At 44.1% G+C, this 26482-nt stretch overlaps 1 protein-coding gene across 1 annotated transcript in view; it reads right to left on the bottom strand.

The window, feature by feature from the left end:
- The window catches only part of SLCO2B1 (solute carrier organic anion transporter family member 2B1), a 101532-nt gene that overhangs the window by 71535 nt on the left and 3515 nt on the right, over positions 1–26482 (bottom strand). Inside the window, exons 2-4 of the mRNA XM_027848319.1 lie at positions 5775–5905; positions 4010–4147; positions 1337–1499 (exon numbers count right to left, since the gene is read on the bottom strand). Of these exons, the coding sequence (XP_027704120.1) occupies positions 1337–1499; positions 4010–4147; positions 5775–5882 (409 nt within the window). The 5' untranslated portion in view covers positions 5883–5905. The remainder of the gene's footprint in view (positions 1–1336; positions 1500–4009; positions 4148–5774; positions 5906–26482) is intronic.

Here is a 26482-nt window from a genome sequence, read left to right on the forward strand (position 1 = left end):
CCCCCTCCTCCCCCCCCTCCCCCCCCCCCCCCCCCCCCCCCCCCCCTACCTCCTCCCCCCCCCCCCCCCCCCCCCCGGCTCCTTTCCCTTTGCCTGTAGGCATCTTTTCACTGAATTAAAAATACCCTTTCTTCAATATTTCAATGCCAATTCTTCAATACTTCGAATACCCTTTCTGCTACTACCACTAAGCTGCCAACACTTCCTTCTCCTTCCTTTCACCATCAAAGCTGTAGAAAGCATCATCTATACTTGGCCCTCCTCACTCCTCAGTCCCCTGTACTCTGGTGTTAGACTGTGCTACTCTATAGAAACATTCTGACCACAGGTCACCAATGGGCTCCTAGTTATCAAATGCAATAGCCTTTGATCAGTCCTTAGCCTCATGGGAGTTCCCTGAAGCATTTTATGCTTCCTAGGCTATCACAGTGGCCTTTTGGTTGGCCTCTCTTTTTCAAGTCCTTTCCAGTCAGATCCATCTCTTCTTAAAGAAGATGCAGGTATAAAGCTGGTTGTTATACCACTAATACTGTTCCATGCTGCCTCGGGCCCTCGGGCCTACACTCAGCTATCAATCTGATCCTCCTAAAGCCCAGGTCTGACCATGGCACATTCCCTACTTAATAGACTCCAGTGATATCTTGTCACCTTCAGAATCAAATAGAACATCCTCAGTTTGGCAAAAACCACTAACTCCATAGCTCCAGTTCCACATGTCAGTTGCCTGTTGCACCCTTTCACTCAGGGGCTCCAATGGCCACTCACTCTTAATAGGTTCCTGGAACTTACTCATCTTTCCTTCTAAACCTTCTTACAACTTCCTTACGTTTGCCAATGGCACCACCATCCTCCTAGACACCCAGACTCCAATTCTTAGAATTGTCTTTGACTCTCTCCTTTCCCTCCTCTCTCCTTCTTCACCCAGTCACTTTCCAAATACTGTTGATTCTGCCTCCAAAACATCCCTCATCTCAGTCCCTTCTACTCCACTCATACTGATAATTCAGTCTAATTCAGGATCTCATAACCTCTTACCTGGCCTCCTAACTAGTCTACCTTCCTCCAATCTCTTCCTTCTCTAATCCATCCTTCAAACACTTGCCAAAAGAATCTTCCAAAAGGATGTCTGGCTTTATTATTAGCCTACTCCAGAATATTTAGTAACCACCCATTACCTAAAGAATTCATTAGCTTGACATTCAAAGCTCACTAGAATTTAACATTTCTCCATTTTTCCAGGCTTCTTTCTCACTACTCCTCATAAGAACTTTATATTCCATCAGCTGAGTGACACCTCCCCACAGACTCCCAATGGTCTGTCTCTAGGCTCTCTCACCAAGGTCAACGTGGTCATAATGATAGGGCTCAGCGATGAAGTGGGGAAGGCTCATGAGGAGCCCTGCCACCGCGACTAGGACAGCTCCAAGGCCAATCAGACGGGGCCGGTGGACCCGGCTCCCAAAGTAGCTCACGAATACGATGAGGGTTGTGTTCCCCACCTGCAAGGGAGAAGAGTCAGAAAGGGGTAAAAGGCTGACAGACTGACTTCCTCTCTATGAGCCACTGTGCAGTGGACTGGGAACAGCCCTGGACTTGGAGTAAGAACCCTGAGATTGAATCCCAGCTCCAATACCTGCCAGCTGTGTGTGGCCATGCACAAGTTCTTTACTCCTCTGAACCTCAGTTTACTCTGCTATAAAATGAGGGTAATATAATAATCCTTGTACTATCTACCTTAGGAGGTGGTATGAAATAGTTAATAGAGAGCTGACCTTGACATATTCTTAAGAAAGAGCATGGATTGATGTAGGAATGGTCATACTTCTGTACTATCAAAGGGAGAGCTGTAGCACTGAGAAGCCCCAACCTCCAACAGTTTATCAGAAAACCAAATCTTTCTTGCCTATGGTCCTTACCTAGCAACATGGAAGTGGGGTGAAGGTCTGATGTTACGAAAATTTACAAGACTTAAGCCTAATCCAAGATATCATTTGCTTACTGTCGGACTCCTAAGAATCTAAGCATGAAGGAAAGTGCACTGGACATGGAGTCAGAAGACCTTGCTTTGATTCCTGGCTCTGCCACTAACTCTAAGTGGGACTTCAGGAAGGGGACTGAACTTCTCTGGGCTGTAGTTTGTATCCCCACAAAGTACAGAGTTAGGCTAGATGAGCTCTAAAATTCTCACTCTAGCCCCCAAAGCCTCTGCCCTTCCCCTTAGACCCCAAGCTAACTTGATGCTGAGAATGGACATAACCCATTAGATCTTATCTCTACAGATTGGGGTCACCTCATCCATCCCCCTGTCTCCAAGTAGCTTGTTCCAAGAGGCCTCCTTCCATACTTCACCCCCATCCCCACAGCTCATACTCTCACACTGATGCCCACCTTGTTCAGTTGTGTCTGACTTTATGATCCCATTTGGGTTTTGGTTTTGTGTTTTTTTTTCTGTTTGTTTGGAAAAGATACTGGAGTGGTTTGCCATTTTCTTTTCCAGCTCATTTTTTTTACAGATGAGGAAACTGAGGCAAACAGGGTTAAGTGACTTGCTCAGGGTCACACAGCTAGGAAATGTCTGAGGCCGGATTTGAACTCAGGAAGATGAGACTTCCTGATTCCAGGCCTGATGCTTTATGCACTGGGCCACCTAGCTGCTCTCATGCCCACCTAGCAGTCCTCAAAAAGAGAATAAACATACAGGATAGGCTCCCAACTCCAGACCCTCATCAAGCCAGGGGAAGGAGAGGAGAAGTGTACCCACTGCTATAGATATAGGGGGAGTCTGGGGAGAATCCCCAAATTTTCAAGCTGGAAGGGACCTAAGAGCCCTGGTTTAGGAGTTATGAGACCTTGGATATAACTTCTCTTTGACCACCTTGTGATATGATCTTAAGCAAATCACTTAACCTCCGTGGCTTCATTTCCCTCCTCTGTGGGCTGAAAAGGTTGAACTAAATAATCTTTGAAGTCCTTTCTGACCCTAACATCTATGAGTTCACGAGTCACGTGATCTGGGGTGACTGATTTCCCTTTCCCCAGTCTCAGTTTTCTTCTACGTGAGATAACTGGGTGCTCCTCAGCTCCCTGATTCTGCAATTAGCCCTTCCCACCACTCTATTCTAACTCTCTCATTTTGTAGAGGTGGAAACAGGCTCAGAAAGGGAGCCACTTGCCTAAAGTTGCCCAGCAGTTGAAAAATCTCCACTTTCCATTTTCAGGCTCCAGAGGCCAGGAGTGGTGGTGGTGGTGATAAGCATTCAGTGACTTTGAACAACTGTACTATGTGGCAGGGACGAAAGACAGCCCCAATTCTCCTTAAAGGAGTCTGTCTGGCCAGTTCCAGCCTTTACAAAACAAATCCAGGGTAGGAGCTTACTAATTGTTCATACACTAACAACGTAAGAGTTGGAAAGGGCCTTATAACAGAATATTAAATACAGACAGCTACATCCTAGAATATTTGAGGGGGAAGAAAAGGTATCCTAGAAAACAGGGACCCTAGGAGGGACCCTAGACCACAGAATATTAAACCTGAATGGTCCTTATAACAGAGAATAACTGGGAGAGACCTTAGAACATAGAACATTAGAACTGAAAGGAACCTTCAGAACATAGAATGTTAGAGTAGGGGGGGACTGGAGAGGCTATTTAATCTAATCCTTTATTTCTATAGAGGCATATTCCGCCCCCATCCCCCGAGAAGGGATGTGACTTATTGATGGTCACAGGATGTTAGAGGAAGTTGAAGTCCAAGAGTCTTCCCACTACATGGTGTTGCCTCTTACAGAGTCAACTGTTACTTTTGAAGACACAGAGTGAGTCCCTGAAGGCCTGGCCCAGTATCACTGGGGAGTCTGACCGTAGCTAAAGGTGAAGGGTCCTGGACACAGGCAGCAGGAGAGAACTGAGACAAGGCAGGTAATGGGAGAGAGAAAGAAGACACCTTCACTTGCTCCCTCAGGGTGCCAGGATAGCCTGGAGCACAGCAGGGCTGGGGGATTGGACATACCTCATTGAATGCAGCCAGGAGCCCTGAGGTCTGACTGGACAGGCCAAAGCGTTTCTCTATGGTGGAGATGGAGCTCTTCAGGTAGCCTGAGATCATGAGTTGGGCCAGCTGCAGCAGGCTATGGCACAGTACAAAGAACTGTAGAGACACAGAGGGGGAAGAGAGCAGAGTGAGAATAGAAAAGGGAGACACAGAAACAGAAGAGAGGGAGAGGAGGGAGAGACAAAGGAGGGAGAGAGAAGGAGGGAGAGACAGAGACAGAAGAGGGGGAGAGATAAAAGAGGGGGAGAGGAGGGAGAGGCAGAGCAGGGGGTGGGAGAGATACAAAAGGACAGAGGGAAGGAGAGACAAAAGAGCGGGAGAGAAGGAGGGAGAGACAGAGGAGAGAGAAGAACAGATAGAAGAGAGGGAGAAAGGGAAGGAGAGACAAGAGGGAAGGACATAGAAGAAAAGGAGAGAGGGAATTACAGAAGAAAGGGAGGGAGAGAGAGGAGAGAGGAACAGAAAGACCAAAGAGAGGGAGAAGAGAGGTGACATGATTTATGTGAGAAGGAGGGTGTGGGGAGAGAGGGAGGAGAAACTTATTAATTCCTCTCAAGCTTCTGAAACAGGACCTTCAAGAGTTGGGGAGGGATGGGGAGAGAGACAAAGATCCCAGGGGAGTCTCTTGGGGAGCTGGTGGGGTCAATAGTACTCGAGGTGCAGAACTCCAAAAAACTGTTTGGTGGTTGCAACTTAAGTTTGTGGGCTATGAACTCTTCTCTACTTCCTAGATCCCCTCTTCCACCCCTCTCCACCTTGCCAGAACTAGATCGGTGGGTTGCTGTGGTTGGGAAGGGTAGGGGAGCTCCTGGAAGAGAGTGTAGGAGTGAGTGGGTAGAGCTTTGGGAGCCCCTTCTGGCCTTTCAACCTCTATTCTGGTGTTGGATTAGGAATGTCTTTCCTCATCCCACCTGCCATGTTCTGTCCTTTATGTCTCAGTTATAGGCCATTTCACCCAGGAAGGCTTCTAGGATTGACCCAGCATAATTGCCCTTATCCTTCTCTCACTTCTTCCTCTTATCCCTAAGGACTCCTCTAATTGTCTTTTAGAATTTGAGGTCAATTCCAATTTATTCACAGTTCAGGACAAATCCCAGGCCATTCTGTTATCACCCCGTCCCCTACCCCCACTCCCACCCCATTCTCCTGGGACTCTTCCTCCTTTTCATCCAGAGCTCTGAGATTATGAGAGAGAGACAGAGAGACAGAGAGACAGAGACAGACAGAGAGAGAGAGAGAGACAGACACAGAGAGAGAGAGACAGAGAGACACAGAGAGAGAGAGAGAGAGAGAGAAGGCAGAGACAGACTGACAGAGTCAGAGATGCAGAGACACAGAGAAAGACAGAGAACTAGGGAAGAAAGTGAGGAGAGAATATATCTCATTTGATTCACGGTCAAATAAAAATAATTTTTGGGATAATAGTCATTTGGCCCAAACTGCTTCTTTAGGGTAGAGAATCAACAGTTGATTCTTTTGTGTTTATAGATTTTTCTTATCCCATTTGTATATGATCTGTCTCCCCTTCTCTGATTGGATACTCCTTAGATTCTACCTCTGAGGTCCTGGTAACTAAGCCACAAGCCAGATACTCTTCTAAATTTCCCTGTCCCCAGGGCCATGCACCTAGTCCTCCAAATTTGAGGATGAGCATTTCCCTGAACCCTTCTTCTCCAAGAGGAGCCCTTCCTCTCCCAAGGTGCTCTGGTGCCAGATTTGGTACCTTGACGCTGAGAAATAAATTGGAACAGAGCCTCTTCTGGACTGGCTCAGCTTGGCTTTTAGATGCAGGCTTACTGCTCATCTTGATCTCAGTTTCCGGATCTGACATTTCAATCCTCTGCTGGGCTGGCCCTATAAAGACATGTGTCCCACCATTGGATGGAAAGAGATCAGGTCACGGTTCTTTCAGGAGGTCAGTCTCCTCTTCTGGAAATCTGCCCAGTTAATTAGCACATAGGTGAGGTCTGGCCCGTCTTCTCCCTTCCCCCAGAACTGGACATCCTTAGATGGCCACTAAGACACTCTTAGTATTTTCTGCCTTTTCTCCTCTTCAATCACTCAATTAAGGTACGTATTTACAATTTATAGCACATAGAGGTGCGCCACATAGTGTGCCATAGAGGGCTGGGTTGAGAGTTTACAAATTGCTTTCACATATCATCTCATCTAATCCTCTCAATAGCCCCAATAAAAATCCGTTTTGGATTTGGTCTCTACAGCAAAAGGCCTATGAGTTCATGAGACTTAAGCCTAAACCAAGAAACTGTTGAATATCTGACTCCCAAGAGTCCAAAAGTGGAGGCCCTGGAACTTGAAGCCAGAAGGCTTTGGTTTGATTTCTTACTCTGTGGCTAACTCACTGTGTGACTTGGTGGAAATTGTTTAACTTCTCTGGGCCTCAGTTTTTTGTTGTTCAGTCATGTCAGATTTTTCATGACCCCATTTGGGATTTTCTTGATAAAGATACTTAAGTGGTTTGCTATTTCCTTTTCCAGCTCATTTTGTAGATGAGGAAATAGGCAAACAGGGTTAAGTGACTTGGCTAGGGTCACTAGGTAAGTGTCTGAGGCCAGATTTGAACTCAGGAAGATGAGTTTTCCTGCCTCTAGGCCTGGCGCTCTATGCGCTATGGTGCCCCTTAACAGCCCCAAAGGCCTCACTTTATTTCCTTCCAGCTCTAGCATTTATGAATTTTAAACTTTGTAACTTTCCTTCAGAGTATCCCTTTCTGCAAGATGAAATCAACTGGGAAACTCCCACCTCCTCAGCATCCCCTACCCCAGGCACCCCCCTCTCCTTGGAGAGCATGAGTACTCTCACTCAACCTCTTTATTCCTCCCCTCCAGTTTGATGATAAAATGAGTAGTATATCCTCTTGGATGGTTATATCCATGGATTAGGGGCACTTTATCCAACTCTCTATCTCCAAATAGGGTCAAATGTTACTATTTCCATTTTACAGGGGAAAAAAAACCAACCTAAGGCCCAGAGAGGAGCAGTTAACTTCTCCAGGTTACACAGCTAGTTAGTAGCACAGCTGGAACTTGAACTCACATCCACTGACTTGCAGGTTCCTTTCTCTATCTATTACTGTCCTTTAAGACCTAGATCAGGTGTCACCACCTCTATGAAGTCTTTGCTGATTCTCCCAGAGAACAAGGGACTCCTCCTGCCTAGAGTCATTTGGACCTTTCTGAACTCTGCTATGTACTTAATCATTTTCTAACTTTTATTTATTTGTTCACCTACCTCATACTCTCACCTACAGGGGAGAGAACCAGGGACTGGACCTGGGATTTCATTGATTAAAGGGAATTCCCAGGTAAGGAAAATTCCTCTACCACTAACCCTTTCTGCAACTTAGATTCTTATTGAGTTTCCTGAGAAGTTAAGGGACATGTGCATGGCCAAACAGCCAGGACTTGGACGCAGCTTTTCTTGGTTTTGAGGCCAGCTCTCTATCCACTATTCTGTACGGCCTCTCACTAGAAATGACTAGATTAGGAAATTTAAAAATCAAGCACCTGCATCCTCTGGATCTCTCCTCTGGCCTCTCCCATTCAGCCTTTCATTATTCTTACTGATGTATACTATATATATATATATAATATATATACACATATATATGTATGTATGTATGTATGTATATATACGCATATATATACATACACACATATAGCATATATAATAAATACACTGTGTGTATATTTGTGTATGCATACATATACACACATACCTATCTATATCAATGTCTATCTACCTGTCTGTCTCTATCTATCCATTTCTCTCTCTCTCTCTCTCTCTCTCTCTCTCTATCTATCTATCTATCTAAATATCTTCTAGCTATGTGTCGTATTCTCCTAGGACAATAGAAGCTCCTTGTGATTTTCATCACAGATTTAGAGCCAGAAGGAATCTTAGAGGCGACTTAGCCCAGCCCCCTCTCATTTTACAGATGAGATCACCAAGGCCAATAGAGATCAAGTGATTTGCCCAAGATCATGCAGCTGGTTGGTAGGAGAGGCAGGATTTCAACCGAGATCCTCTGACTCTAAAATCAATACTTTGCATCTCCAGCATTTTGTATCTGTCACGGTCCTGTCCATGGTAGGTCCTTAATAAATGTGCAGAATTGAATTGGGGATGGGCAGAACTGCTCCAGGGGCCCCGACTCCCAGTTCATGTTTGCAGAAGTGTTAAAGCATAAAACCAGAGGCCATGAAGGATTCATGATCTGAGTTTCTGACCTATATTTCTTTTTTTTCAATTCTATACCTAATATTCCACAAATGTAAAAATTCCAGTATATGAAGGACAAAAGAAAGATTTGCTTACGAAATGGCCAATCTCAGGTGTACTGTTTCCAGTTAGACTTTCTATAACTCCCTTCCTTGCCTGCTGTATTCCAACCAAACTAGCCTTTCTGCCTTTCTCCATACTGGACACTCCATCTTGGCACCAACTACTTGGTATGTATTTTGTATAAACTCTTAAGTTTTTTTCTAGCTCCAGCATTCTGTGATTCTAAGTTGTCACTATGTTCTGAAGTCTATCCCGCTCCATCCCCTTGCCCCTCCCCACTTTGCCCCCCTGCCCCTCCCTACTTCATGCTGAGAATGAGTAGCATCTCCGCTTAAATTACTGCCTCTTCAAGAACCCTCCTTGAAGCCTTGGCAGCTGGCCAAGACCTGTTGAGCTCTGCTGGAGTATCATCCTAGAGTCTGAGAGGTTTCTTTCCACATGCTTTCTTAGAATTTCCTGAGGAAATGAGTTGGAAGATCCCAGAGCAGATCCCTGGAAGAGCTCAGATTTTAAAACCAGAAGCAACTTGAAGAGAGCATTTAATTTGATCTTTTAGTTTTACAGAGGAGGAAACTGGACTCAGCTCAAGCAGGAGATATGACTACCCTAAGGCCACATAGGCAGGGGGAAGTAGCAGGTGTCCCGAATCCAAATCTAGTGCCTTTGGGGCTATTTCCCATGGAATTGGGGAAACTGAGGCAACCTCATAACTGAGGAGACATCCCCAACTCCTTTATTTTGTTTTCCCCTTAAAGTCCTGAATCAGCCTGGACTGAGTCAGCTACAGGCCAGCCTATCTGGAGGTGAGGGGGGTAGGGTATTACAAGATAACCCCAGGACCTCAGGCTTGGATAGGGAGGTTCACTGAGGTCAAAGTGATGGTACCTGCTGGGAATACTACTCTCCTGGTCTCCCTGGGAAGCCTAGTGAACAGGCTAGCAAAGACTTCCTCCAAGCTCTACCTGGAAACCCCCTCTGATTGCCTCCTTTCTCCTGCTGCCTATAAGGAAAAACTAACTCTAGATCCAGCATTCTTCCCAACTCACCAGCCTGCTTCTCTGTTTTCTGATTATTCCTTCCTGATTTCCACATACTTATTTTAAAATATATTTACTAGCTGTGTAACCCTGGGCACTTAACTCCATTTGCCTCAGTTTCCTCATCTGTACAATGAACAGAAGAAGGAAATGGCAAACCACTTTACTTCCTCTGCCAAGAAAACTCCAAATTGTGTCACGAAGAGTCAGACAAACTGAAAAATGACTGAACAACAAAAGTCCTATTTATCACTATTTTTGCTATAATTTTGTAACATTTACCAATAACTGGTGTTGAATCATGCTTTTACAGTTTTCAAAGAGCTACCACATCCCTGTGAGGAAGGTAGAAAGAGTGCTTCTCATCTTTATTTTTATAGATGAGGAACCTGAAGCTCAGAGCGGGGGACTTGCCCAGGGACACATAGCCAGTACATTATAGAACTGGTACTCAAATCCAGCCCCGGGCTCATTCTCCTAGAGAGGCAGCATGGGGTGAGGGAAAGAGCATTTAACCTGGAGTCGGGAGACAGGGGTTCAAAGCCTGCTCCAACTTCTTCCAGTTGTGTGACCTTGGGTAAATCACCTCCCTTTTCTGGGACTCTGCTTTTCACCATTGTACAGACCCATCTATTCAGTTCAACCTCTTCTTTTTAAGCACCTTCTACATGCAGAGCATCATGCTAAAACCAGGAGAGGCAAAGTTTAGATAGATAAGACAAGGTCTTTGTCCACAGAGAATGTGGGAGGATGCAATACAAACACAGATAACTGTTACACAGTAACGTGCTATAAGGGCTGGGGTGGGGAGCGGAGGTGAAAAAGGAAGGATTATGAGTGGGAGGGACTTGGAAACCTTGGAGGCTTAGACTTCTTGTAATTGTCCTATACTGAAGTAAGAGGAGACTATATATTAGAAAGGGGATGGGTCATGAACCAATCCAGAGAAATTGCAGATGAGTGAGCAGCAAGCCAGGAACTAGCTAACCTAGACAATATAGCTAAGCCCTGCTGCTTTAAGAATAAGGATGTAGTGGAAAGAATACTAAAGTAGGGGGTCTGAAGAACTGGGTTTGAACCCTGGATCTGCCACTAGCTATGTAACCCTGGGCAAGTTGCTTAACATTTCTCTGCCTCTCTTTCCTCAATTGTAAATGGAGATTATAATAGCACCTATCTCACTGGGCTGTGATAAGGATCAAAAGGGGTATTTGTAAAGTACTAAACACAGACTGGCACAAAAACGGCTCTTAATAAATACTTATTTCCTTCCTCCTTTCTTTCTTTCTTTCTTTCTTTCTTTCTTTCTTTCTTTCTTTCTTCCTTCCTTCCTTCCTTCCTTCCAATTGTGTGAACCAAACTGACTGCATCTTGTGACTGAATTCTGGATCTAGCTCAGTTCCCTTTCTATTCAAAAGTCCAACTTCTGTCCTGTGAAAAGTAACTTTATTCAATTGTGGGAATTGAGAGAAAACCTTATTGTATTGTTTGAACCTATCTTTGTGTGACTGGGAAGCTGAAACACCTCTACCTGTTCTGTAGAGACCCTTAACTAAGACCTAGGTTAAGTTGACCAGAAAAGTGGTCAGATCCAAAGACTGATGTAAGGAATTTTTTCATAATTATACATCTCAAACCCATATGTCTTATTTGAAAACTGGCCCCATACTGGTCAATCAGTTATTGTTTCTACATTTCTTTGACTGAATACAGACACTTGGGGGGAGTGGAATCTTTATTTTTTTTTTTCTGATTTCAGGGAATTACACCTGTTTTCTCTCCCCCTCCCAATTCAGAAAGTCCCTAATCTTTTCTCCAATTAAAAATCAGATTACTTAATCTTGTGTCTTGGTTTTTGTTGCTGTTCAGTTGTGTTTGACTCTATATGACCCCACAGGGTTTTCCTGGCAAAGATACTGGAACCGTTTGCCATTTCCTTCTCCAGTGTGTTCCCATTTTACAGATGAGGAACTGAGGCAGGTGGGGTTAAGTGACTTGCCCGAAGTTACATAGCTAGTATCTGAGACTAGATTTGACTTAAGTTTTCCACATTACAAGCCTAGTGCTCTATCCACTGTGCCAACTAGCTACCCTATGTCCTAGTTCATATCCTGTTAATTGCTTTTTTTAGTGCATAAAAATCTGTCTACACCTGTAATGAAGGTCCAATGCCAAGCTGAGGCCTGCTCCCAATTTGTTATGCAATTGGCATGCATTACTTAATAAATCAATGTGCTTGGAAGCTCAAACCTTTGTTTCCTCAGATATTTCAGATCCTTCCTTCCTTCCTTCCTTCTTTCCTTCCTTTCATAACATAGGAATGGTGCTCTTTGAACAACCAACCTCATGGAGCTGTTGTAGGGACAATGCTGTGTGTAGCTTAAAGTGTTCTCAAAATGAGCTGTTTCTACTATTGTTATTATTATTATTATTATTATTATTATTGTTAGGACTGATGATTTCATCCATGTGGGATACTGCCAGTGTGAAAGTGCCCTCCACCAGTGCAGATGACCTCCTCTACTTCTTTGCATCCTCAGAGAGTTGTCTGGGGGTGATGTGACTTTCTCATGATCACTGCACCAGTGAATGAGAGGCAGACATAGGGCTTCCTGACTTTGAGGCTGGTGCTCTACCTATTATGCCATGACATTTCTCATTAATTATTATCATTAAAACATAATCAGACTGCTTTTGAGCTGGCAGCACCTGCCTACTTGTTGCCTTGGGTCAGTCTGACACAGGGCATGAGGGCAGAAGGTGGAGCCAAATCCATGGAACTCACAGGACTCTGAGCTTGGGGTTCCTGGGCCTAGAGCACAAACCAGTCATCAGGGATGGAGAGAAGAATGAGCCCGAATGGAAATGGGAGGATGGAGCTTTTAACCAATGGGAAATTCCTATGGCTCAGAAAGACACCATGCCCCAGGGTGAGGGTGGGGGCAACAAGAGCCAGACCTTAGTGAGCCCTCAAGGCTGAAAGTGGCAAAGCAGACAGCTCGGGCCAAAACCACTGCCTGCCCTCCAGAGGCTGGACCTAGGGGAAGGGCTCCCTCTCCAATGTCTGCCCATCAGTTCCCCATTTTCCCAGCTCTCATCCACCCCAACCCCCCCCCCCAAGCCCTGTAGTCATTGGCTAATGTCTTCCACTCTGGTCCTCTGTCCTTTGCCTGACTTAATTAAAAATCTCCAATGTGACCTGGAACTAATCTAATAGATTACTTATATAGCCTTTTCCTGGGGGATAGATTCCAGGGTCTGAGAGTACAGGAAAATGAAAGGGAAGAGATAGAATTTTCCTCTGGGCCACAAGAGCTTAGTGAGTCCATAGTTTGATCAGTTGAAAAGTCAGTCAGTCATTCATTCATCCAGGCAATCAATAAGTCAATTAGTCATCAATGGTCCATCTAGCAGTTATCTGGTCCCTAATACTTTCAGTGTGCCAAATCCTTTAGTTTGGGGATGGAGGAATCATGGGTAAGAGTTTGCTGCCAAGAAAGCCAGAACACTTGAAAGCCTCCCAGGTCTGGCCTCCTGGGCCCAGAATCATCTGACCCAGGGCTCCTAGGAGGGAGCATCTCTGGGCAATGAGTTAGTGCCCCTCTCCCTACCTTTGTTCTCCATCTGGAAAGCCCCAGACTCTTTGCCAAGTGTATTTGATCTGGATTTCATAGCTTCTCAGCAAAACAAACTCTGAGGCCTCATGTTCTAAGAGACTTCCAGAGGAAGGGCACCTTATATATCCAAGCAAGCTGCTATCCTCTCAGTCTATCGGTCAATCATAAGTCAACAAACCTTTATTAAGGGCTTACCATATGCCAAGGGGCACTGTGCCAAGCTCTGGGGACACTAAAAAGGCAAAAACAATCCCTGCCTTCCAGAAGCTCACAATCTATTGGGAAAGACAATTAATAAACAATTATGTATAATCAAGCTACATATAAGATAAATTGGAGATAATCAACAGAGGGAAGGCACTAGCATTAAGGGGGTAAAGAAAGGCTTGCAGAAAATGGGAATTTATCTGTGACTTGAAGAAAGCCAGGGAAGCCAGGAGAGATGAAGAGGGAGAGCATTCCAGACAGGGGGACATGGCATTCCAAAAGGAATGGAGTTGGGAGATGGAGCATCTGGGTCGAGGACCAGCAAGGAGGCCAATGTCACTGGATCAAATAATACGTGGACGGGAGTGTAAGATGGAAGAAGGCTGGAACGGTAGAAAGAGGCCAGACTGTAAAGAGCTTTAAAAGTGAAATGGAGGGGTTTATATTTGATCCTGGGGGTAGTAGGGAGCCACTGGAATTTACCGAGCCACTGGAGGTGACATGGTCAGACCTGGATTTAGGAAGATTACTTTGATAGCTGGGTAGAGAATGGGCTGGAGTGGGGAGACACTTAAAGGTCTCTTTCCACTCCACAGGAGAGGACAAGGCTGAGGTTTCCTGATTCTCTCAGAAAAAAATGGATCAAAGGGTGCCATTAACAGAATGACAAAAAGAAAGGGAAAATTCTTGAATCTGGGAATGAGCAAATGGTGAAATTTCTTGGGGCTGGTCTGGGTTGGGTTGGTGGGGTTGGCATTGGGGATTAAATTTGGAGAGGGAGGGGAAGAGTCTGCCTTATGCTAGTGATCAAGAAGAGTTGGGTAGCTTGGTGATTGAAAAATGGAAACCTTGTGACTGGCTGTACCCCTGCTAAGCAGGAATGCCCTCCTCCCCATCTAGGGGGCACAGTGGACAGAGCTTGGGACTTGGAGTTAGGAAGATCTGTGTTCAAATTCTGTCTCAGACACTTAAAAGCTATGTGACCCTGGGCAACTCACTTGACTTCTCTGTGTCTTGGTTTCCTCATTTGTAAAAGTAGAGATAAAAATAGTACCTAACTCACAGTATTGTTGTGAGAATCAAACAAGTTGACATATATAAAACACTTTACCAATCTTAAAGTGCTATGTAAATGCTAGCTATTATTACTACTATTTTTATTATTACACATTATAGGAGTGTGGCATAGTGGAAACAGCCTTGAAATTGGAGACAGAGGACCTGAGTTTGAATCCTGCCACTGCTGCTTACTGCCTATGTAATTCTGAGTATTTGTCTCATCTGTGAAAATTAAAGGGCTGGACTTGAAGGTCTCCTGCAGTTTTGATGTTCTATGAGACCAAAACTGAGGTCCAGAGAGGGGAAGCAATTTACTAGCCATCACACAGACAAACAGAACTTCAGCTCAAGTCTCTAGATTGCTAGTGCTGGGCTGATTCCACAAGTTTCAGGGCTTGAAATCATCGTAAGTGATTGTAAATGCTTCCTCTTCTACCCGCCCTTTCCATGTCAACTACTTCCCAAGAATAAGATCAAGTTAGGCCAGGGGGAGGAGAGGGATAAAGAAGATTTATGGTATAGGCTACGGGAGTTGGGGAACTTTTTAAGAAAAGCTGATGTTTCCTTGGCATCAAATGCTGAGACCTTCTGGATCCTTCCCACCCCCAAGGGCCAACTTCATTTAAGCCATGCCCCTGCCTTTCTTTTGTCCACTTCATCAGCCTCCTTACCCTAGTACTTAGCTCAAATTTCAGGTACGAGGGTGGAAAGAAGACCTGGTGTCTCCTTCTGTGTGTGTATATGTGTATGTATGTGTGTATGTGTGTTGTGTGTGTGTGTGTGTGTGTGTGTGTGTGTGTGTATGGCTGTGGTTTAAAGTCACATATTTCCTGTTCCTCATCCTCACCTTAGCATTTACTTGGGAAGGGCTCCTTAGCAGGGAAGCTGGTTTCTCTGCTCTGGGTTAGCAGCTTGACCATTGAGAAGGGGGTTGGCAGCGTCTAAGGAATGTGCTTGGGGTCTGACTAGGGTGTGGAGGTGGCCTCCCATTTCATAAAGCCCATCTAAATCCTACCATGGAGAGAGTCCGAGGCTAGCTGTCAGACTTGGGCTCTAGTCCGAGATCTCCCACTAACTTGACATGTTTTTAGTTTCTTCTTCCTCTTCTCCCCTACCTCATCTCTTCTCCTTTTCTACTCTGTCTTCTCTTGTGCTCTTCTCTTTTCCCTCCTAGTCTCACCTCTTCTCTCTTCTTCCTCCCTTTCAATTTCCACTCCTGTTTAACCTAAGGCAAATCACTTTTTTGTCTCAGTTTCCTCATTTATAAATGGCAAATGACTCCAGTATCTTTGCCGAGAAAACCCCAAATGGGGTCATGAAGAGGCAGACATGACTGAAAATAACAATTTTTTTTGGACATAGCTAGATAGCTCAGTGGATGAAGCACTGGGCCTGGAGTCAGGAAGATCTGAGTTGAAATTTGGCTTCAGGCATTTGCTAGCTGTGTTACTTTGGGAAAATCACTTAACCTCTGTTTGCCTAGAAGGCAGCTAGGTGGCTCAGTGGATAGAGCACTGGTCTTGGAATCAGGAAGACATGAGTTCAAATCTGGCCTCACACATTTACTAGCTGTGTGACAGTGAATAAGTCACTTAACCCTGTTTGCCTCAGTTCCTCATCTGTAAAATGAACTGGAGAAGATAATTGCAAATTACTCTGGTATCTTTGCCAAGAAAACCCCGTGGACAGTATTGGTGTACTCACAGGGTCACGAAGAGTCAGACACAATTGAATGACTACACAACAATAAATGTTAGACTAGATGGTCTCTGAGATCCTTTCTAAGTCTAAAATCCATGAACCGAAGAGCCAATGTGATCTTGGACAAGTCACTTCCCTTCCCTTCCCTACTGAGCCCCAGGTTCCTCTTCTATAAAGCCAGAGGTTGCAGCAGTGGCAGGATTCAAATGCAGGTCCTCTGTCTCCAATTTCAAGTCCCCTCTACATGCTTTATTCAGTGGCTTTACCAGACAATGCTCCAACCTCTGCAATGCACTGTCTCCTTCCATTTGCTCATTCAATCCCTTGTGCCATGGAAAATCCTTCCTCTTACTCTTCATCTATTGGATACCTCTTTGTTGAAGACGCAACTGAAAAACCTTCGGGAAGCTTTCTGTGATATGCCCCTGGTCAGCACAACCTTTCCCCCGAGGCCCTCAGAAATGCTTTATTCACACCTCTTTAATGTACTTATCCTGTGATACTGGCTATTAGTCATCTGTGTTCTGTCTCCTCCCCCACTCAACTGTAAGCTCCACGAGGTCCTGGACAATGTCATCTGAATTCCCATCCTGGAGCAGAGTGTTCTGTACACTGGATGCTTACTGAAAGTTTTGAACAAATGTTCTATGTTCTAAGGTCCTTTTCAGGTCTAACATTCTATATCCTATGCTCTAAGAGTCCTTGCCCCTGTATGCTCCAATAGTTTATGTTCTATGTTCTAAGGGTCCTTTCATCTCTAATGTTCTATGCCCTATATTCTAAGGGTCCTTGTCCCTTTCAGCTCTGTTTATGTTCTGTGTTCTAAGGGCCTTTTAATCTCTAACATTATATATCTTGTGTTGTGAGGGTTTTTGTCCCTTCAAGCTCTAACAGTCTGAGTTCTGTATTCTAATGGTCCTTTCAGCTCTAGCATTCTTCATTTCAAGGATTGTGCTAATGCCAAACAGAAATGGGTGACGTTTGTCTTCTTCACCTTTCCTTCCCTCTACTCAGCTCCTTCAAGCGACTGAGCTCCTCTCTACCCAGAGGACCCTCTTCAGAGTTTCTGCTTTTGCTTTCCCCAAGCCTTCATCTCAGACTGGCCAACATGATAGCCAGTTCCCATGAGTCACTAGCCCCAGCTTGGGTTAATTTGTATCTATAAATATTTATTGAGGACCTACTCTGTGGAGTGTTCGTGTTGGGTCAAGCTAATAAAGATACAGAGAATGATAAGTCAATCCCTGCCATTCAGATACCTCACATTTGAATGGGGGAAATGGCATGTGCACACACACATGAGCCAGCATGGCATAGTGCAAATAATGCTGGATCTAGAGTCAGAAGGCATGGATTCAAGTTTTGCCCATGAAACCGTGTGACCTTGTGCAATTCAATTAGCCTCCTAGACTTTCAGTTTCCTCATCTATAAAATGAAGATAATAGTACTTATCCATTGTCAAACTGTTATGTGCAGACAAACAGACAATCAAAATATTCGTCCATCAAAACATATATACAAACTGGACTCTGAACTTGGCCAATAAAGTGGGCCCAGAATTGGACAGGAGGAAGAAAAGAAGGCAGGTTAAAAGCAGTGGATTATAGTGAGAAGAAGATTGGCTCTGGAGCCTGAGGACTTGAGTTCAAATCCCACATCTGATGCTGACTACCTTTATGACCTAGGACAAGTCACTATTGGACTAGATCACCTCTGAGGTCCTTTTATGATTATCATTAGGAAATTCAAAAATTACATTAAAATGTAATTTTAATGATTCCAAGCTTCATCCTAAATCAAAAGCCCATCTTTTTTAACAACAATAATCTTATGGTAATGTTACGGGACTTCAATTCATGGAATACTGAGATTGGCCTCCCAAGAATTGAAGTTGAGAGTCAACCAAAAAGCAATAGTGTGTGTGTGTGTGTGTGTGTGTGTGTGTGTGTGTGCGCACGCACACGCACACACATGGTGGGCATAAATAGCTAACCACATTAATAGCTAAGAATTGCACAAGAGAAGGGATGTTAAGGATGTCAGATGACCAGAAAGGAAAGGGGGGTGGTGGTGGTAATGCACCAAGAGCAAAGGATAACTTGTGGGCAGTTTATGTGTGCCACTAGTCTCTCTGCAATATGAAGAGAACTAGAGGAAGGCCCTTGCATCTTGGGTAGAAACATACATGTCTCATCTACCCTCATCATACAGGCACTCAGGAGCAGATGCCACAGGCTGCTTGAATACCTTCAGAAGGATCTCATTCACTACCATGACTTTAATTATTTCCTCTCTACTAATGACTCTAAAATCCTTTTCCGGCTCCTCTCCCTCCCCTGAGTTCAAGTTCCCCATGTCCAATTTGTCTGCCAGACATCTGGATGTCCCAAAGCCACCTCAAACTCCACATGTCCAAAACCAAACTCATCATCTTTCCCACTCAACCTTCCTCTCCTCCCAATGTTCCTATTTCTGTTCATGGCATTACTATCTTCCAAGTCCGCAGAGTAGAGATTTCAGTCATCTTTTACTCTTCCTTTTTTTTCAGCCCCAACATCCAATCATTTGCAAAATCTTGTCCATTCTAACTCCATGATCCCTTTCACATCCATCCCCTCCTCCACCCTCCATTAATATTACCCTAGTGCAGGATCTCACCACTTCCTGCCCAGACTACTTGCCTCAACTCATTTCCTTGCCTCCAATCTCTTCCTTCCAATTTATCTTCCACAGACGCCAGTTACCTAACTTCCCTGGGCCTCAGTTTCCTCATTTATAAAATGAAGGGGTTAGGCCAAATGGACTGGGAGGTCCCTTCCAGCTCAATACCCATGACTCTGTGACTGTCTTTGGGAAATTATACATTATCTTAAGTGACTGAAAACTCCTCTCTGAAACAAACTATTCATCTTCCTGCCTTCTCTTATTTCCATATATTTGCATTTTCATCTTGGAGCCTAGCACCCACTCTAATCTTTCTCCTCACTTTAATTTTTTTTCTCTTTCTAAGCCTCAGCTTATGTCCTCCTGTACTATAGAATTTCTGATCTCCCCAGTTAGAAGCAATACCTCCCTCCCCAAATGTCTCAGGCCACTCTGTGACAGCTTGGGACCACAGAATCTCAGAGCTGGAGGGACCTCAGTCCAACCCACACATGAAAGGAATGCCCATGAAAATAGAGCTGGCAGTCGTGTTTGAAGACCTCAGTCGAGAAGGAACTCACCACCTCCTGAGGCTGCTCATTCCACTTTTAGTACAGCCCCAATGATCGGGCAGTTTCCTCTCCTGTCAAGCTCAGATTGGTCTATTTGCAGCTTCTACCCTTTGCTCCTTATCTTATCCTCCGGAGCTAAACTGAACGAGCCCGGTTCCTCTTCTGTAGGACAGACCTTCAAATATATGGACGTGGCCATCACGTCCAAGGCTCACAGCATAAGAGATTTAGAGCTGGAGAGCACTTTCAAAGTCATCTAATCCAACTCCCTCATTTTAGAAGGTCAGAGAGGTTCAATAATTTTAACAGTCACACAGCGAGTAAATGGCAGAGCGAGGATTTGAACTCAAGTCCTGTGACTCCAAATCTTGCATTCCTCTATGTGGTTAAGAAAAATATTCTTTGGATTGGAAAGGAGAAGCAAAATATGGCTACCATTGAGTTAAAATTCAAGGAGGTAGTAAGAAAGAACCTAGCTGCTGCTGGTAAATTAAAGTCATTGGACCCTGACAAATTACATCCCTGGAAAAACAAATGAGTCTGCTTGCTGAGCCACTGAGAATGGCTCACCATCAGACGGTGGAGAACAGAGGCCTCACAGAATTGAAGAAGGGCAAGCGTTGTTTTGATTTTCAAAAGGGGAAGAGAGTGGAGCTCGTGGGAGCCATAGGCCAGTGGCTTTACAGTCCAAATCCTCTTTCTTGTTTTGTTTTGTTTTGTTTTGTTTTTCAGTAAACTTCTTAACCACAATCTGTTCTTCCATGAAAATATTTTTGTCATTTTTGTCTCATTCTATGAAGTACATGGTTGGTGTTTTGAGTCCCCCTGGGTTTTTCCTTTACTTTTAGTTTCTTTCTCCAGTGGTGCTGATGGGGTTATGGCACCTGGACCATGTCTCTAAAAAGGGAAAAAAACCACATCTCTAGAAACAACCCAATTGCTGAATTTTCCCATACATTCCAGCAGCTCAGATCACTAGCGTCTCTGCCCAAGGCAACTAGCCCAACCCAGCCCACCTAGATCATCTAATTAGTTTACTTGATATTCCTTTCACTGTTGTACCTGGCCCACCCCAGACTACCACTCTTTAATCCCATCTAAATCCTTTCACTGTCCTTTTTGTATAAAAGCATAAGTCTCACCCCCATCAAGCTGCAGGTTCACTAGGAACCCAGCCTGCTTCTACTGCCCTTACAATAAACTTTGCCACTGACTAGAAGATGATTTGAGTGCATGTATTCATTCCAGGTGGATGCTGCCCTGTACCCTCACATTTCGGGTTTCTCAGCAACCCAAACCATGTCAGTGTCACCATATAGCATGGTCTCTGGTTCCTTCAACCATCCTGGTTGCCCTCATCTGGATACTCTCCAGCTTCCTAAATTACGGCACCAAAAACTGAACATATCACTCCATGTGTGATCTGACCAGGGCAGAGGACAGAGTTATCACCCCCAAGTCCCGACACCCTATCAGTCATAATACAATCTAACATTGCTTTAGATTTCGTGGCTGTCACACCAGACCGCTGACTTATGTTGTACTTACAATTCACTAAAATTCCCAGATCTTTTTAAAAATGAATAGCTGTCTAGTCAAACCTCCCCTGTCTTGTACTGTGAAGATGATTGTTTGAACCTAAGCATGCCTTTACATTTATTTCTAGTAAGTTTCATTTTATTAGATTCTCCTGTAATTCCCCTTTTCACAACTCATACCTAGGGGGAAGTTAATTTAAATGCTAAATTGACTTTCCGTAGGGATTAATACACAAACTAGTTTAAACTCCTCTGGCAGACATTCAAAAGTCAGGCCCTGCCCCTATTTAATTCTTTTCTAGGCACTCATCAGATGGAGATCTTAGAGATAGAAGAGACATTAGAACAGAATGTCAAAGTTGAAAGAGAACTTAGAAAATAGTATGTCAGAGCTGGGAGGGATCTTCTTTCTAGACTTTGTTGTTGTTAGTCAGTAATTTTCAGTCGTGTCCAACTCTTCATGACCCCATTTGGGGATTTCTTGGCAAAGACACTGGAGTGGTTTGTCATTTCTTTCTCCAACTCAATTTTACATATGAGGAAACTGAGGCAAACAGGGTGAAGTGATTTGCCCAGGGTCACACAGCTAGTAAGTGTTTGAGGCCAGATTTGAACTCAGGAAGATGAGTCTTCTTGATTCTAAGCCCAGCACTCTATCTACTGCACCACCTAGCTGCCCCTCTATCTAGACTAGAGGTTCTTAGTCTTTTTTTGTGTCATAGAGACCTTTGGCAATCTAGAGAAGCCTGTGAATATCTCACATCGTGTTCTCTTAAAAATTCATAATTGAAGGAAATGTAAAATTTTAGCTAACTGGTATTGAAAATAAAGATGTGAGTTTTTTCCAGTTCAAGTTCATGGATACCTGACCATAAACCCTGGGTTAAGAACCTCATGTGTTAAACGATCTTAAAGATCTTATCTAGTCCTGATTCTACTTAAAAAATTTTTAAGGTCAATTCCAGCTCTGACATTTTAGGTTTCCATACCTCTAAAGAGTACTTATCTCAAGATTCTATTAGATAGATAGATAAATAGATTGTTAGATAAATAGAGGAATAGATAATAGATGGTAGATGGATAGATGAATGGATAGGTGGATAGACAAATGATAGATAAATGGATAAAGAGACAGCTCTAATACTTGCCTCAAACTTAACGTGTCCAAAACAGGACTCAGTACCTTTCCTTCAAACCCATGCCTCTTCCAAACTTTCCTATTTCTCTTGAGGGCGCCATCATCATCCCAGTCACCTAGTTTCATAACCTCAATTTTGACAACTCACTCTCCTTCACCCTATGAATCCAATCAGTTAGTTTCCCATCTAGTCACTTCTATCTACACAACATCTCTGTCATACAGTCTCTTCTCTCCACTCACACAGCCACTGCCCTAGTTCAGGAATTAATATTCCATTACATTCAAATACCACAATTTGTACAGCCACTCCCCAATTGATGGGCACCCACTTTGTTTCCAGGTTGTTTTCTTTTAACTACCACAAAAACACTGATAAAAATATTTTTGTGCATACAAGACCTTTTTCCTCTGTCTTTGACCTCCTTGTGGTATATACCCTGTAGTGGTATTGCTGAGAATGGACAGTTTAGCCTCTCTCAGACCACACATCCATACCTCCACATGCCTTACCATTTATACCTCCACAGAATCTCTCTTCTACAATCCCTCTCTCTACCCACAGTTACCCGAGTTCAAGCCTTCATCACTGTTCACCTGGACTATTCCAAAAGTTTTCTGGTTGGGCTCCCCGCCCCAAGGTCCTCCTCATTCTAATCCATCTTCCACACTCCCGCTAAAGTGACCTTCTTAAATCAAAGAACTGACCTTGTCACCCATCCAACTTCACAAATTCCAGTGGCTTTCTAATGACCTGTAGATCTAATATAAACTCCTCTGTGTGCATTTAAAGCACTTCACGATCTGACTCCAGCCCACCTTTCAAGCCTTATTCATATGCTCTCCGGTCCAGCCAAACTGTCCTCCTACACCACCCTTTCATGTCCTTGCCTTTGCATCAGCTGTTCCCCTTTTCTGGAAGGCACTACCTCCTCTCCTTCACCTCTTAAAAGCCTCTGTTTCCTCCAAAACTCTACCTAAGCACTAACTTTTACAGGAACCCTTTGCTAATCTCCTGATTTGCTAAAATCCAGCTTTCTCCTCATCACTTTGTATTAATTCTGTTTGTGTCTACGCACACATCTTCTCAGGGTCAGTCAGCTGTGCCATAGTACACAGAGCCCTGGGCCTGGAGTCAGGAAGACCTGAGTTCAAATTTTACCTCAGACACTCATTAGCTATGTGATCCTGAGCAAGTCACTTAACCTCTATTTGCCTTTGTTTCCTCAATTGTAAAATGGGGATAATAATAGCACCTACCTCACTGGGTAGTGGTGAGGATCAAATGAGATAATAATTGTGAAGCGCTTTGCACAGTATCTGGCACACAGTAGGCTTTTAATAAATATTTAAATGCTTTTTTCCTTCTTTTCTTTCCTTCCTTTCTTTTTTCTTTCTACCCTTCCTTCCTCCAATTGATTACAAGTTCCTTGAGAGCAGGGACTTTCACTTTTGTTTGTATATCCCTAGCATGGGGCTGGCACACAGTAGGTGCTTCCAAATGCTTGTGGATTAACATCTCCTATTTCTATAATGTTTTACAATTTAGAAAGCATTTCCTGAACATTAACCCTATGTGGTAGGTGGGGCAAGTTTTTTCCCCTTTGTTTTTATTTACAGATTTATTATTGTTTCATGAACATAGCTTTATTATTATTTACAGAAGTGGAAGCTGTCGCTGAGAGAGAAAGCGATCTGCATGATGCCACACAGCAGATCAGTGACAGAGCTAGGACTCTCCTGAATGCAAGCCCATCCCTTTCCATTAAGAGGAACACCAAAGTCTGGAGCAAGGCCAAAGCTCATCTACTCACTCCCTCTGCTATACAAAAGACCCCAGGAGGGGGTAGAAGTAGGAATAAGGGGGAGGCCTGGAAACTTGGTCCATTCTGCAGCAGCTGTTAGGGGAAAGGAGGGAGGGGCTGGGGACATCAGGGAAATTTCTTTTCGGTAGACCCACTGGGTGGTCCCACAGGAAGAGCAATGACCTCACTGAAGTCCTGCTGTCGTGCTGTTTCCAGCTGTTGCTACTTGGCCTGAAGTGGCTTTGGCAGGTTGTGGGGTCTGCGGAGAAATCATGCATTTTTTTGGTAGTTTCCAGGGAAGGTCAGGGAGCTGAGATCCCTGGGTCAGGAGGGGATTTTTACTCCTCTGTACCCCATCCCAAACTCAACCACCCCCTTCCTGACCCATCTTTCCATCCACAAAACATAATAGATCTGAGGAGTGAGGGGAGGGTAGAGAGAAGCATTCTGACCTCTAACTTTGGGGGGATTTTAGATTATTTTATCTTTTGGATTATCTGCTTTTTTTTAAGGGATCCACTTGGGGCTTATCCCAGGGAACTGCTCTATAGCCCATAGCTTCACACATCCCCTCCAATCCATCCTCAATCCTTACAAGACTCATCCTCAAACTCACAGGACTCATCTTCTGAGGGCCCTGATAAATGAAAACATTGGCTGATTGTTTTTCCCCTCTTGGGGGGATCATATGTGTTTGTCAAGTTTGTGATTTCTTTAACAGGTCAAGCAACAGTCTTTCTTTCTAGGGCTTATTGAGTCTGCCTCCCTGATATCTTTTGAGTCTGTTGCCTTCTCTCCACTCACAGAGCCACCATCTTGGTTAAGGCCCCCATCACTTCTCATCTGTGCTATTGAAACGGCCTCTTATGTGGTCTCTCTGCCTTAAGCCTTTCCCTTCTTCATTTCATCCTATGACAAACTGGCAAAGTGAAATTCCTGAAACACAAATCTGACCATGTCACTCTTCTGCTCAAAAATTTTCAGTGACTTCCACCTCTCCCTCTACAAACTCTTCTGTTTAGCACTGAAAGCTTCTCACCATCTGGCTTTTGGCTCCTATCTTCCTTCCTAGGCTTGCTACACATTATTCCTCTTCTCTCACTCTACAATCCAGTCAAATTAGTCTTTTTGCTATTTCTCACAAGCAACATCCCAGCATCCACATCGGTATAGGTTGGCCCTGATCCTGAGTCTCTCCCACGTTGTCCTCCCCTTTCTTCCTCTGACTCTGAGTCCTACTCTTCCTTTAAGGACAGCTCAGTTCAAGTCCAAGAAGTCAGGAAGGAAAGAAATAAATGTTTATTAAGCACCTACTATGCGCCAGGTACTGCATAAACACTTTATCCATATTAACTCAGTTGGTCTCCATAACAACTTTGTGAGGTAGGTGCTATTATTATCCCCATTTTACAGATGAGGAAACTGAGGCAGACAGAGGTTAAGTGACTTGTCCAGGGTCACACAGCTAGTAAACATCTGAGGTCAGATTTGAACTGTGTCTTCCTGCTCCAGGCTCAATGCTGTAGCCACTGTGCCACCTAGCTGCCCTCAATACAACATAGAAAATGTTAATTTGTAGTTTTCTAAGTCAAATTTGCAGCCTACAGGGGTTCCTTTCTTTGGAGTTTGACACCACTGCCTTAGAGCATAGAAGATGCTAACAGGAAGGAACCATAAAAGTCATCTAGTTTGACAGCTTAATTTGACTGAAGGTAAAAGTGAGGCACCAACGAAGTTGTGCTCTCAGATGCCCCCTGGGTTAGAAGCAGTAGGGATTGAAAGACCTTTTTCCTAACTTTTGGCCAGCTCTTTTCTCACTGCTTTGCAACTGTCCTTGCTCTGTTCTAACAGAAAGTGTGAACGCATCACTCTCTTGCTTTGTCTCTATGGCGTTGGATCGAGTTCTCCCAGATCCCCAGCCACACCATGAGGAAAGGGCAATGGTTTGTACCAGCTGATCTGTCCATTCACCTGCCCTCTTGTTAGTGGCAGAGAGAAAGAACAGAGAGGTACAGGGACTCCTACCATGTCACACAGCATAAAGGCCACTGAGAGAATGAAAAGAACCCTAGATGAGTTTACAAAGCATTTCTCCACCCATGATATTCACAGGACTTGTGAGGAAGTCACTTTGCAAACTGTAAAATGCCATGGATATTATAAATGGGAGTATAGCTCTTCACAGTTAAAAAGTGTTTCCCTTATAGAAAGGTAGCTGGGTAGCACAGGGAATAGAATGCTGGACTTGAAGTCAGCAAGATCTGAGTTCAAATCCTGCCTTAGATGTGGTTCTTCTGTTATTTTTCAGTAGCATCTGACTCCTCATGTTCCCATTTGGGGTTTTCTTGGCAGATACTGGAATGGTTTGCCATTTCCTTCTCCAGCTCATTTTACAGATGAGGAAACTGAGGCAAACAGGGTTAAATGACTTGCCCAGGGTCACAGAGCTGGTAAGTGTCTAAGGTCAGATTTGAACTCAGGAAGAAGAGTCTTCCTGACTCCAGGTCCGGCACTTGATCTACTGTGCCACCTAGCTCCCTTAGATACTTTGAATCTGGGCAACTCACTTAGTCTAAACCTTGGTTTTCTCCTCTGGAAACAGGGATAATAATAGCTTCTACCTCAGAGGGCTGGATCAAATGAGATAATATAGGTAAAAGGCTTTACAATCTTTACAATGCTAGCTAAAATTATTATTAATGTCCCAGGGAAGGAGGCAGGGCAGGAATTATTATACCTATTTGACAGAGGAGGAAACTGAGGCCTGGAGGGGCCCTCACTTACCCCAGGTCACACATTGAGTAAGTG

Source organism: Vombatus ursinus, unplaced genomic scaffold (assembly GCF_900497805.2).
Source record: "Vombatus ursinus unplaced genomic scaffold, bare-nosed wombat genome assembly UNPS02005659.1, whole genome shotgun sequence".
Classification (NCBI taxonomy): domain Eukaryota; kingdom Metazoa; phylum Chordata; class Mammalia; order Diprotodontia; family Vombatidae; genus Vombatus; species Vombatus ursinus.